Source organism: Mycothermus thermophilus, assembly GCF_041956435.1.
Source record: "Mycothermus thermophilus strain CBS 625.91 unplaced genomic scaffold VTJ04scaffold_5, whole genome shotgun sequence".
Lineage (NCBI taxonomy): Eukaryota > Fungi > Ascomycota > Sordariomycetes > Sordariales > Chaetomiaceae > Mycothermus > Mycothermus thermophilus.
In genome coordinates this window covers 466,298-478,394 of record NW_027191431.1, presented here as the reverse complement: position 1 = coordinate 478,394, position 12,097 = coordinate 466,298, and the positions used below count along the sequence as shown (strand labels likewise).

Here is a 12,097-nt window from a genome sequence, read left to right as displayed (position 1 = left end):
GCATAAGTTATGCTCCACTCTCGCTACCAGGGGTGGCCCCACCACACCCCGCGCTCAATGATGCAATCAACGGGGGACTCGCAATCCAGAAAGGAAAGCCCCTCCATCAAAAGTTCAGGTCTCGTCGCCTCCAAAAAATTGAAGAAACTCCATCGTCAACACAACCTCCCTCAAGTCACCATCAAAACCCACTTCAGAATCCAACCACCATGGTCCGACACAAAAAAGACAACTTTTCCCGAGGCGGAAAACACCACAACCGCCCTCCCCCGCGCTACCTTCGCGGCCCCAAAGACGACAACTCCGACAACAACTCCAAATCCCCGAACGAACAAAACCCAGAAACCGCCCGCGCCGCCGCCGCCTCCTCCAGACCCCCCTTCAAAGCCGCCTGCTGGGACCTCGGCCACTGCGACCCCAAGCGCTGTTCCGGCAAGCGGCTGATGAAGCTGGGGCTGATGCGGGAGCTGCACCTCGGCCAGCGCCACGCCGGCGTCGTCATCACCCCGAACGGCAAACGCACCCTGTCGCCGGCCGATCGCGAGCTCTTGGAACAATACGGGGCCGCCGTCGTCGAGTGCTCGTGGGCCCGCACCAAGGAGGTGCAATGGTCCAAGGTGGGCGGCCGCTGCGAGCGCCTGCTGCCCTACCTCGTCGCCGCCAACACGGTGAATTACGGCCGTCCGTGGCGGCTCAATTGTGTTGAGGCTCTGGCTGCGGCGTTTGCGATTTGTGGGCATCACGATTGGGCGGAACAGATCCTGGCTCCGTTTTCTTATGGATCTGCTTTCCTTGAGATCAACGCTGCGCTGTTGAAGAGGTACGCCGCGTGCGAAGACGAGGCGGCCGTGAAGAAGGTTGAGCAGGAGTGGATGGACAGGCTGGACCGGGAGTACACCGAGAGCCGGGAGGACGGGGACCCGGATGATTTGTGGGCGGGCGGAAACGTCAACCGGCGAGCGCCCGTGGGATCGGATGATGACGGTGATGATGACGACGAGGACGAAGGGAGCCAGGAAGGCAGTAAAAAGGCTGATGACGAGGAACCCGACGGCATCTATCTCGGCACGAAACCACCCCCGTCAAAAGCGCCCGCAGACCCCGACGAGGCCCCCTCCCAACGGGACCATTACGCGCTCCCTCCTTCCGACTCCGAGTCAGAAGACGATGCCGAAGAGATGGAAGCCATCCGTCGCAAGATCCTCGCCTCTAAGTCCTTCGCCAACCCGATCGCCGAGCCCTCCCCATTATCACCAAACAGTCAGGAGGCTCTGCCTAAAAAGTCTCACATCGCGACCATCCCCCGCCCGCAGCCGCGATACAAATCCGATTCGGAAGCCGAGCCAGACTCGGACAACAACAAGGGCGTAGCAGCAGACTCGGACGAGTCCGACGGGGATGATAGCGGCGATGACGTCGCCGATGACACGGCGTTTGATAGCATCATTGACGCGACGCCTGTGACGGACCGCATAGGGCTGATCAGGCTCCAGAAGGAGCGGGCACGCATCCAGAGCGCGAACGAAACTACAGTGGTACGAATGTCTTCAGCGAGCTTGGGGCCACCGAGGAGACGGTAATAAAGTGTAGCAAGAGAGCAGGCTCTATTTGTTTGTACATGGTACAGTACATGTATATCTACATCGGTGTGCTTCTGGTGCTATCACCATCCTGACCAGAACTTGCTCCTCCTCCCTTCAGCTTCATTCCCGCCATATAAGTAAGCAGTCCCGTCTACCCGCCTGGTCTATCTATCCTGCTAGTTTTATTCCGTGTTTATCGCGTGAAGAACATAGGGGAGGTAGACCGGTATCATACATTGCATAGTACAAGTACACGTCCCGTAGCAGAAGGGAGACACCTTCATCGTGTCACCATCACAACTTCCGCCTCTCCTTGACCTCTTCCACAGTCTGGATGATGTCGCCAATCTGCATGTCGTCCCAGCCATCAAACGAGATGCCGCACTCTTGCCCCTTGCGCATCTCGTCCACTTCCTTCTTGACGTGTTTAAGCGTCTCGATGGAGCCTGTATAGTTAAAAGTTAGCGATAAGGGAAAGGATGAAAGACCAGGAATAGGAAATAATAAATCTCACCTTCAAACAACGTCTCCCCATTCCGAATAACCCTCGCCAACGCCCCCCTCTTGATGATGCCATTCCCAATCCTGCATCCCGCAATGTTCTTAAACTTCCTCCCTCTCACATTGATCGGGAAGATCTGCAGCACCTCAGCCTCGCCCACCACCTTCTTGGTTACGGTCGGCGCCAGCCCTTCCGAAAGCTTGTCTCGTACCGCCTCGATCAGGTGGTAAATCACGTTATGTTCCAGAATGGCCACTTTCGCATCGGCCGCCATGCGCCGGATGTGGTTGGGCACGGGCAGGTTGAAGTTGATGATGGTGCCGCCCGCGACGGCCGCGTGCTCGACGTCCGACTCGGTGATTTGCCCGGGCGCGGCGACGAGGATCTTGGGCTGCACCTCGTGGTTGCCCTGCTCCTGCACCGCGGCCGAGACGGCCTCGACCGAGCCGCGCACGTCGCATTTGATGACAAAGGGGACGTGGGTGAGCATGCTCTTGGTGTTGCTGCTGTTGTTGTTGGCGTCCTCGGCATCGGCGTCCGCCTCGCCCGCCTCGGCGGCAGCGGCTTGCTCCAACGCCTTCTGCCGCTCTCGCTCCCGCTTCTCCTGCTCCGCCATCTGCGCGATGGCCTCGCCGCGCTCTTTTATCTCCTGGCGATAACGCACGGCGGCCTTGGCGCGGCCTTCGTCGGGCGCCTGGAGGACCTGGTCGCCTGCCTCGGGAGGCTCTTTCCAGCCGAGCACTTCGACCGCGGTTCCGGGCGGCGCCTCCTGGACCTCGACGCCGGCCTCGTTGCGCAGCGCGCGCACCTTGGCCTGGACGCACCCGGCGACGAGGTAGTCGCCCTTGCGCAGCGTGCCGCGCTTGACGAGGACGGTGGCGACCCGCCCGACGGGTTTGATGGTGGATTCGAGCACCCAGCCCTCGACCATCCCGTCTCGTTCGGCTCGGATGTTGAGCATTTCGGCCAGCAACAAGATGTTCTCTTCCAGATCGTCCATGCCCTGTCCCGTTTTGCCACTGACGCAGACGACCTGAACGTCGCCGCCAAAGTCCTCGATCTCGACGCCGTGGTTAGCCAGGTCGGCCTTGACGCGGTCGATGTTGGCCTCGGGCTTGTCGATCTTGTTGATGGCGACGATCATGGGGACGTTGGCGGCGCGCGCGTGCTTGATGGCTTCAAGGGTTTGCGGCATGACGCTGTCGTCTGCTGCCACGACCAGGACCACCATGTCCGTGACGAAGGCGCCACGCTGGCGCATGGTGAGGAACGCGGCGTGCCCGGGAGTGTCGAGGAAGGTGATTTGTTGGCCCGAGGACAGGGTGACGGAGAAGGCGCCGATGTGCTGCGTAATCCCGCCGTGCTCTTGGGAGACGATGGACGACTTGCGCAGGTAGTCGAGGAGCGTAGTCTTGCCATGATCGACGTGACCCATGATAGTGACAACCGGTGGGCGGAGGGGCAGTGAGGACGGATCCTCAGGAGGTGGGCGGGGCTTGAGGTCTTCGGATTCGCCCGTGTCAACTGTGGGCTCGAAGCCATATTCCTGAGCCACGAGGGCCGCCGTTTCCCCGGTAAGAATACTGTCTTTGCTGACGTCCTCAAATCCGAACTCCTCCAGCTGCTGGACGAAGGGTTCGACCTTTTGACCCAGAGCCACGGCCAAATTCGTGACGCTGATGTACTCAGGGAGAAAGATGGGCGTGGGCATAGCCTGGGCAAGTTCCGCCTGTCTTCGTTTCTCCGCTTCGCGTTCTGCCTTTCTCCGACGCCGTTCTTCGTAGAGTTCCTCGTCCCATTCATCGTACTCGTCCTCTTCGAAATCCCTACGCCGGCCAGCGGACTTCTTAGGTTTCTTGGAGCGGCCTTCCTCAAGCTCCCAGTCTTTGCTGCGACGGTCATCTTTCCGGCGACTAGCCCCGCCTTCCGCAACAGAAGCAGCCGTCGCTTTCTCTTCCAGTTGGCGCGCGATTCGCTTTGTCCTGTCCCGTCGACCTTGTTCGGTTGCTTCATCCGCCCAATCCCAAGTCGCACTGTCGTCAGCCTTCTTCTCTTCCTTGTCACCCTTAGCCTTCTCAAATGTCTTCTCAAGCACCTTCCATGGGTCTTCCCCAGCCCCCTCGCCGGAAATGTTGCCCCGGAGCACCTTCCAGGGATCGGCAGAAGCAGCTTTGTCGGGCTGGCTTTGCAGCTTCCGGTCTCGCCTCGTCAGATTCTTCCACTCGGGAGCATCTTGTTGTGCTTCTGGGTTCGTCAACGAGTCGAGGACATTAGAGGCCGGCGTGCCGAGCAAAGAACTTGCTTGGGATGTTGTCGATGAGCGATCATTCGCACGCCGCCGGCGAGCCTGAAGAGCGTGATATTCTCGGGATACATCGTTGTTTTCATGGCCAAGCTTAGCGCCTTCGGGAGTCGCCGGAGGGGCCGTCGGTTTTGGACCGATTATAGGTGGAGGTGCCGCTGTGGCCCAGGAGGGTAGTTGGGAAGTCCGTGGCGGCGGTGGTTTGGACGGCGATACGAGAGGCGGAGGCGCTCCTGTGGCCCAAGCCGGTAATGGGGAGTTGGGTGCCCGCGGTGGTTTCGGCGGCGACGCAATCGGAGTAGGTGCTGCCGTTGTCCAGTCTGGTAATTGGGCCTCCTCCGGCGGGGCGGGTTTGGGTGTCGGAGGAGGCGGGGGAGGCTTCGGAGATACTATCGGCGGCGGAGGTGTTGTCGCCCAGCTCGGTGCTTGGGGCTTGGGGGATGATATCGGTGGTGGAGGTGCTGTGGCCCAACCTGGGATCTTGGGACCCGAGTAGAATCGTTGGAATACCCGGGGGTTGCTCAACGGCCGGATTGTTTGCAGGCCAGGCCTGATTGGGGCAACATTTGTGAAGGTTAGGCAAGCATGGGTCGCTTTCAATGAGGTCGCTGGGCTGTCCCGAGATGTGGATGGCTCACGGGAATCCGTTGGTGCATCACCGAGTCTTGTCAAGGACGACCGGGCCGAGGACGAGAGGGGCCGGGCCCAGAGCGAGGTTGAGCGGCAGAGGAGGCATGAAGACAGGCGCCCTTGCTTCTGCATGCGAGTTAGCAATGTTGTCCAATATGCGAGGCACAAGAGACGCCATGAACATACATTCTGCCATATCCCACGTCGTATCATGGTTGAATATAGCAGGACATGGCGTGCTGCCGTGTAATGAGGGAGATAGTGGCCGTTGTGCCGCAATCGCAATGTCCCTCCATGACGTCCAAAATTTCGGCCGAGTTCGAGCTCGGTCGCAGGGATCCCACTGTGGGACAGGGGTGCGATAAGCTTATCTCCTGTAACAAACTGCAGTTTGATACGAAAATTACAGTAGTTACAATACGGGGACGCTGCGCGTCTGGGCAGCTGCCACATCGACCTGCCGTCCTGGGTTAGGGTCATGACATGGCATTTTCATTCCTAAGCATGTGCATGTCGCCTCCCTAAATCTGAACTTCATCCCCCTGAACCTTCCACGTCAACAAGTTCCGCTGAAACGCGTCCGCCGTCTGAATACTCCTGGCCTCGACGGCGACGACGCTTTCCTCTTCTCCAACTTTTATTTTTAATTTCTTTAATTCAGGTGTCTAGGTTGTTCCACATCTCGTTTTCCATCTTTTGGGTTGAGGCTTCATCCATCGGGCATTCCGGAACCTCATCTTACAAACTTGCTCCATCTCATCCGATCAACGTTCTCTTTTTCACGAACCACTCACCCAACCACCTCAACAATGGCTCCCAAAGCCAACTCCAAAGCCCGCCTGTCGAGCTCCAAATCCTCCTCCTCCACCGCCCCATCCAAACCACCCTACCCATTCCAACCCATCACAGCTCCCTTAGTCCCCCTGACTGAAACCCTCCCCGCGGGCCCGCTGTACATCGCCCACGTGGACCCGCGCCCGGCAACCTTCAAGCGCAACCTCTTCCTCGTGCCTGTCGCGCTCAACCTGGCCGTGGTCGCCGCTTTCGTCTGGCGCATCTGGTACATCAGCCCCTACTACTTCGCGCTCCTGGCGGCCGCGTTTGGTTATGACACGGGCGGTCTCCAGGGCCCGGAGGCGACGGCCACGCTGGTCAGCGCGGCCGGGCTGACCTGGGAGGAGCTGGGCAGGGCGATCCTGAAACGCGCGGGGACGTTCATGCTGGATTTCGTCCTGGCCGTGTTTGTTTGGCCCTGGCCGTACGAGTTCGCTGTGGGCTCGGCGGGCAGGGGCAGTCCGCTGCGCTGGAGGTGGGCCGTGGGATTCCGGGAGAACGAGATCTACGTGCGCAAGAGCAGGGACACGGTGGAGAAGCTGGTCGGCGAGTACTTGAAGAAGCAGGGCGGTGGTGTGGATTTGATGGATCCGGACGCCAAGGCGGCCAAGGAGGCGCGCCAGGACTTGGTGAACCGCGTTCAGAAGGCGACCGCCCCAATGTTCATGCAGCAGAAGACGGGGTACTTGATGATGGATGGAGACTGGGATTTGGATTGGAAGGCCATGGTTGTGGCGACGAAGCTGACGGATAAGAAGGAGATGTCCCTGGATGATCTGGGCATGGGCGTGGCGCTGATGCACGACGAGCAGTTTGGGTGGCTGATGGTGGACTTTGGCGCCGGGAACAACGCCGAGCAGGAGAAGCGCCGTAAGCAGGTGTTTGCGTTCCGCGATGCGCTCGCCAAGTTGGGCAAGGAGGACCTGTTTTTCCGTTGGATCGAGATGGTCCAGTTCGCCACGTCCCAGCCTGGAGGATTTGGGCCTCAAGCCCAGATTGAGACGGCGCAGAAAATCCGGGATATGTTCAAGGAGCATGGCATCGTATGTTCCCTACCCCTTCCCAGTTTCTCTCGAACCGGCCTACTGACATTCTTTCATCTAGATTTTCGACGAGCTTTGGAAAGCTGCGGTTGGAAAGGAGCCTGGTTTGGGGTTGTAAACCGAGCTCACACACGAGCTTGTACAACACTTCTATCAATTATAGAGGCATGGATGGTGGAATACATTAATGGTACCTAGTCAAATCAAGGCTGTTATGCTTGCTTGAGATTCACCCTGGCTCCCCACACGACTCTGACACGTTCTGAATGTTCCTGGCTTATTTCTTTTTCTTCTTCATCGCCATCTCGCGCCGTTTGGCTTCCCTAGCCTCCAGGGCAGCTTGTTTAGCCTTCTTTTGGGCTTCTAGCTCCTCCTTCTCAGCCTAGAATGAACAGTCAGCCATCAGCTGCGGCGATCCGGATACTTGCGCCAAGACATACCTGTTTCCTCGCAGCCTCCGCCTCGCGCCTTTCGCGAATAATCCTCAACCTCTCCAGATCCGCCTTGGCCTGCTCCGTCTTGCCCTGCTCGTGCAGCTTGCGGTAGCGCTCCTTGGCGGCCTCTGCCTCGAGCGCCTCCCTCTCGCGCCGGCTGGGAGCGGAAGCAGCGGAAGCATCCGACCCCACGCGCAGCCTCCCGATCCCGTCCGTCGCCTCGTCCACCGCGGCCTTAGCTTGGCTGCGCGCCTTGCGAGAGTGGTTCGGGTTCGCCGGCGTATCGTCTTCAACTTCCTCTGACTCCTCGGACTCGCTCGGCGGGAGGTCTCCCACCTGCACGGTGCGATGCGCGCGGGCGATGGCGGCCTCTTTGCGCGCCTTCTTCAGCTTGCGGCGCTCCTCGCGGCTGAGTTCGGTCTCTTGAGGCGGGGGGATGGTGATGTTGGACGGGCCGGGGAGGGAATCGTTGTCGGACTCAGACTCGGATCCGGAGGCGGCGGAGGAGCCGTCCTCATCGCTGCGGTTGCGGTTGCGCGCGGCAACCTGCTCGAGCGCCTCGGTGCTCCACATGCTGATTTCGTTGCCGTCGGCATCGACGGGGCGAAGTTCGCGGGAGTAGTGCTTGCCGCCTAGTGGCCAGACGTATTAGTTTTCATGCCAGTTGGATGGTGGGTTGATGGTGACAGGTAACTGACCTCCACGAGTCGGTTTGTGAAACTTGCCCCCGCGACCGCGGGAGCTTCCACCAGGCCGGCCAGACATTGTTGGCAGGAGGAGCGGTGAAGTTGTTTACTGAGGGTAGTGAGACTGGAAGCTCTCGATCGGTTGGTGTCGGGTTGGTGTTGCGCCGCGGGGCACTGAAGCTAAGTCCCTCCGGCAAAGGAAACGAAGATGAATGGAAATGATCGAAATTCAAGCCGGGAGACGGGAAAATAAAAAGCAGTAAGGCGCTGCACAAGGTTACGCAACAGCGCAAACAGAACGGAAGACGGGATGCCAACGATAACGGACCCGTGTAGATGGTGATGGAACCCCGCCATATGACACACACGCCGAGCAGGCAGCTCAGTTGGGGACCGGGAAGCTCGGACGACAAGCGCGGGGCCACCCCTGGTTCCATGCCAAGCCTTCCCAAGGCCTTCCAGCACGTGATTGGTCGAAGCTTTGCGCTGCGGCCCCACTCTTGCGAGCCTTCAAAAGTTTCCGAGCCGGATTCTCGCTTTTCCTCTTTTTCTCTTCTTCTTTTCCCCATCAACATAAAACTGTTCCTTCTTATTCACTCCGGCTCGTCGATCCATACACCATGACATCCTGGAGGGGAAACAGGAGGATAGAGTAAAATTCTTGCACTTACCCTCTCTCTTCGGCGGCTTTGGCTGCATCGGGGAGAGAGAAATTTTTGCCTCGAGACATTCTAAGGTCGGACATTTTTGTCTGCCCTGTCGGTGATGCTCTGCTCTGGATCTTCTATTCCCTTCATGTACTGCTGGTGAATCTTGTACGAAGAGAAGGTCTCCAATATCCCTAGCCCCATCTTCTGGCGCCCGTGTTTGCTCATGCAGGACCTCTCGTCGGCGACGCACGGGTCGTGCCATCATTCGTGGCGGAGCTGGCGGAATTGGCCCGCCTGGACGGCACCATCCTCGCCTTTCGGCCGTTGAAGGAATTTATTTTAGAGCAGTCGTGTGCGATACTGGCACTACCTGCCGTACCTGAGTTTTAAGATTTGAGATCGCTCGGACCATGGGGGTGGTTCTGAGTTCAAGGTGAGGCTATGATCCCCAGCCATTGTACAGAGAACAGCGCCCAGGATGGATGTTCATAGACGTGTATTCTTTCGCTAGGTCTTCCTATGTTCTTACATCCACCTCTCAAGGCACCCACCGGCTACACAGCCCACAGCCATGACGGCCTTCATCCGGCTCGGTAACTCATGACCCGAGAGCTTGGACTTGACCAGTAGTAACTCGGAACAAGAGTCGCACGTATGTACAGGACATGTGTACATACTACAGTACCACACCTCTAAAGTTACATGACTATAGGGCAGCAATGGAGTGCCGGACATGGGTGCGGCGGCAAAAGCTGAGGTCAGAACACCAACCGCAGGAAAGTTGGGAGCCGAGACGGGACCAAGCCAGGGGACTGGATGACGGAACTGAAGTCTTCCAACAACAATCTCGACCAGCCCAAGAGGAACAGGAGTTGTATGTGAAGAGCACCGAGACATCGAATTCCACCCGGGTCATGCAGGGTCAGGCTTCCCATTTTCCTAGTGAGCTTTGATCAGAGACCGGACTGGAGAAGTCGCGGTGCTGGACTTAAAACCTGTTGTTGGTTCCTCTGGCAAGGGGTGGTTACAGAGCGGCACGGCGGCCCTGCGCCGCCTACAAGCATTTCAAATACCCCTGTCTAGTACCTGGCGATGCCGGCAGACGTAAATAAAGCGAGGCAGTGTGAAGACGTTGGATTTCAACATGGCAGGATACTTATTGTACTCTGCGCCTCTTCCGAGATCCCTTTACCGGACTGCCGTATTCTTTCGTCGGCGGTCGCAGTTGTCTCGGTCCCCATGTAACTACCTGAGTCGACCCAACCATGGACTCCTACACGTACTCATCTGCGCAACAGCCCGTTCAGTACGTTGGGACATGGTCATCCCCGACCTTCAAGCGCCAATCTCTTCAAGGGGCTGGAGACTTCGCAGCGAAAAGCCTTCTACAAGCCTCCCAGGGCAATAACAGCAAACAAAATGACAGCGACGACTCCGTCCAAGTGGTCACGGCCACCCGATTCAGAGGCCTTCCATGGCTAAGCATCGCATGGCGCTTCGCTCTGGCCTTGGTCTTCAGCGGACTGCTCCTGGTGAACCTTCACATGTACAGTCTCAAAGCCGACCTGGACGCATGGGACCGGCGGTTATTCACCTCTTTTACCATCCTTCTCTCAGCGCTTGTGAGCTTGACGCTTGGATCTCTCCTTGGGGTCCTGGGTGCCTGCCTTCGCTGGCCGCTTCTGGCACATAAAGCTCACTCGCCGCGAGAAGTTGACCTTGTTCTTGGGATGCAGCACCCGACGAGGACCTTGAAGCTTCTCCTTCACCAGTTTGGGCCGTACGGGGAACTAAGCAACACGACGCTGATCGCCATGCTGTATCTCATTTTCAACCTTGTTTCGCGTCTTAGTGTTGCGGTATTTGGCGTCGTTTACAACCTCCATGAGGACGTCCATGTCGATTATCCTGTCATGCTTACAGACTTTTCCAACGAGGAGTGGATGGTTCCTCGGGAGCGGAATGATATGTATCAGCACAGACGAGAAACGGGTACGTGTTCACACCCGTCTACACACCAACGCTTCCCACTGTGGCGGAATTGGCTGACGTGATACCCGAATCCTCACAACAGAAAGGGCAATGGTATTTGCCCTCGAAGGACTGATGGCCGTTCAGACCCCTTTTAACGTCACTGACACCTCGACACACAACATGAAAAACATTGGTGACGTGGGACTGGATCGGACCGTCAAAGACAGCACGGTCACGTACACGTACCATCTCCACCAGTATCGCGGCCTGGATGAATACCAATCGTCCGACAAGCGCATCCAAAGTTCTTCAAGTTGTGACGGCTATTCGTTTGCTGATAAAGTGGTGTACCATGATGGCGACGTTGTGGCAAGAGTACCAAACGGCACGGAGAGTATGTCCACCAACCATGCGTGGTTCGGGAACAATATCACTAACAGCGAATATCCGCGGACAGCATCGCCAAATAACCCCCAGTATTTGGCCATCCTCCAAGGCATCCTTAATACAGGCTATGCATCACAGGATTATCGATGGGCGATAAACTGGACTACCCAGATGCTAGAAAGCCCAACAGCCTGCGCAACAACGTGTAAGTCCCCCCAACATGATGTTAGACATCGAAACGCACCTGTCTTACCTGACACCTTGTGTGAATATTAGATATCCTCGCTGAAGGCTATGCGGCTATGGGAATGAGACGTGGCACATTGTTTGAGTGCCAAACCTGCCTCACAGATGGCCACGGCAATCCTGGTCTGAACAACGACCTTCTCTTTAACTATCCGCAAGCCAATCTCTCGTACATATCCAACATGCTCCTTGTCTTCCCAGCGGCGTTCGACAACAACCCGATCTCGTTCAACATGAATCCCGGGCAGCTCCGATTCGCCACATACCCCTTGTCATCCTTCTCTCCAATGATGAACTTCATCGCGAACCTCACGGACCAAGTCGCGTTTCCGCACCTCTTGCAACCCGCGCACCTCGCCGCGCGCTTACCCATCCTCGCCATCATCGGCGCGCAGCGCCGCCTCCCGCGGGTCCCGCAAGAGGCCGGCGCGTCCGAAAAGCCCGTCATCATCACAACGCTGCAAGTCAAATGGTCCCCGGCGGTGGGCGTTTTGGCGGGGGTGCTGGGGTTCCAGGTCGTTGCGGTGCTGCTGACGTGGATCCTGTGCCGCTCGGTGCCGATCCTGGACCACGACAGCACCTTTACCGATGCGCGCGTCTTGCGCACGGCGATGAACGCGATCCAAGGGGGTAGTAGTATCGCGAGCAAGCGGGAGATCGCGAGGGATATTGCCAAGGCGGCAGGGAATATTAGGTATGGGACGAGGAGGTTTGAGGGGGAGAATTGTCTGCTTTATCAGGCAGATGTGTATAATGATGTGGATAGGGTGTTTCCGAAGAAGGGGTGGTATTTGTGAGAATACCTGAGGATGGTGTGTAATTCTTT

General features: G+C 57.8%; 5 protein-coding genes across 5 annotated transcripts; 3 read left to right on the top strand and 2 right to left on the bottom strand.

Moving 5' to 3' along the window:
* Nucleotides 1-209: 209 nt before the first annotated feature.
* On the top strand, nt 210-1,580 carry VTJ04DRAFT_7199 (uncharacterized protein; the record flags this gene model as incomplete). The annotated part of the gene is made up of 1 exon (XM_069365499.1): nt 210-1,580. The coding sequence occupies one exon, from the start codon at nt 210-212 to the stop codon at nt 1,578-1,580; it is 1,371 nt and encodes a 456-aa protein (XP_069216528.1).
* Nucleotides 1,581-1,877: 297 nt separating this feature from the next.
* VTJ04DRAFT_7198 (uncharacterized protein) lies at nt 1,878-5,230 on the bottom strand (the record flags this gene model as incomplete). The annotated part of the gene is made up of 3 exons (XM_069365498.1): nt 1,878-2,029; nt 2,098-5,143; nt 5,204-5,230. The coding sequence occupies 3 exons, from the start codon at nt 5,228-5,230 to the stop codon at nt 1,878-1,880; spliced, it is 3,225 nt and encodes a 1,074-aa protein (XP_069216527.1).
* A 596-nt stretch (nt 5,231-5,826) lies between these two features.
* VTJ04DRAFT_7197 (uncharacterized protein) lies at nt 5,827-7,012 on the top strand (the record flags this gene model as incomplete). Its single annotated transcript, XM_069365497.1, has 2 exons — nt 5,827-6,894; nt 6,956-7,012. The coding sequence occupies 2 exons, from the start codon at nt 5,827-5,829 to the stop codon at nt 7,010-7,012; spliced, it is 1,125 nt and encodes a 374-aa protein (XP_069216526.1).
* Nucleotides 7,013-7,171: 159 nt separating this feature from the next.
* Nucleotides 7,172-8,093, bottom strand: VTJ04DRAFT_7196 (uncharacterized protein; the record flags this gene model as incomplete). Its single annotated transcript, XM_069365496.1, has 3 exons — nt 7,172-7,276; nt 7,335-7,960; nt 8,027-8,093. The coding sequence occupies 3 exons, from the start codon at nt 8,091-8,093 to the stop codon at nt 7,172-7,174; spliced, it is 798 nt and encodes a 265-aa protein (XP_069216525.1).
* Nucleotides 8,094-9,929: 1,836 nt separating this feature from the next.
* Nucleotides 9,930-12,068, top strand: VTJ04DRAFT_7195 (uncharacterized protein; the record flags this gene model as incomplete). The annotated part of the gene is made up of 4 exons (XM_069365495.1): nt 9,930-10,656; nt 10,739-11,032; nt 11,096-11,230; nt 11,302-12,068. The coding sequence occupies 4 exons, from the start codon at nt 9,930-9,932 to the stop codon at nt 12,066-12,068; spliced, it is 1,923 nt and encodes a 640-aa protein (XP_069216524.1).
* Nucleotides 12,069-12,097: the final 29 nt, after the last annotated feature.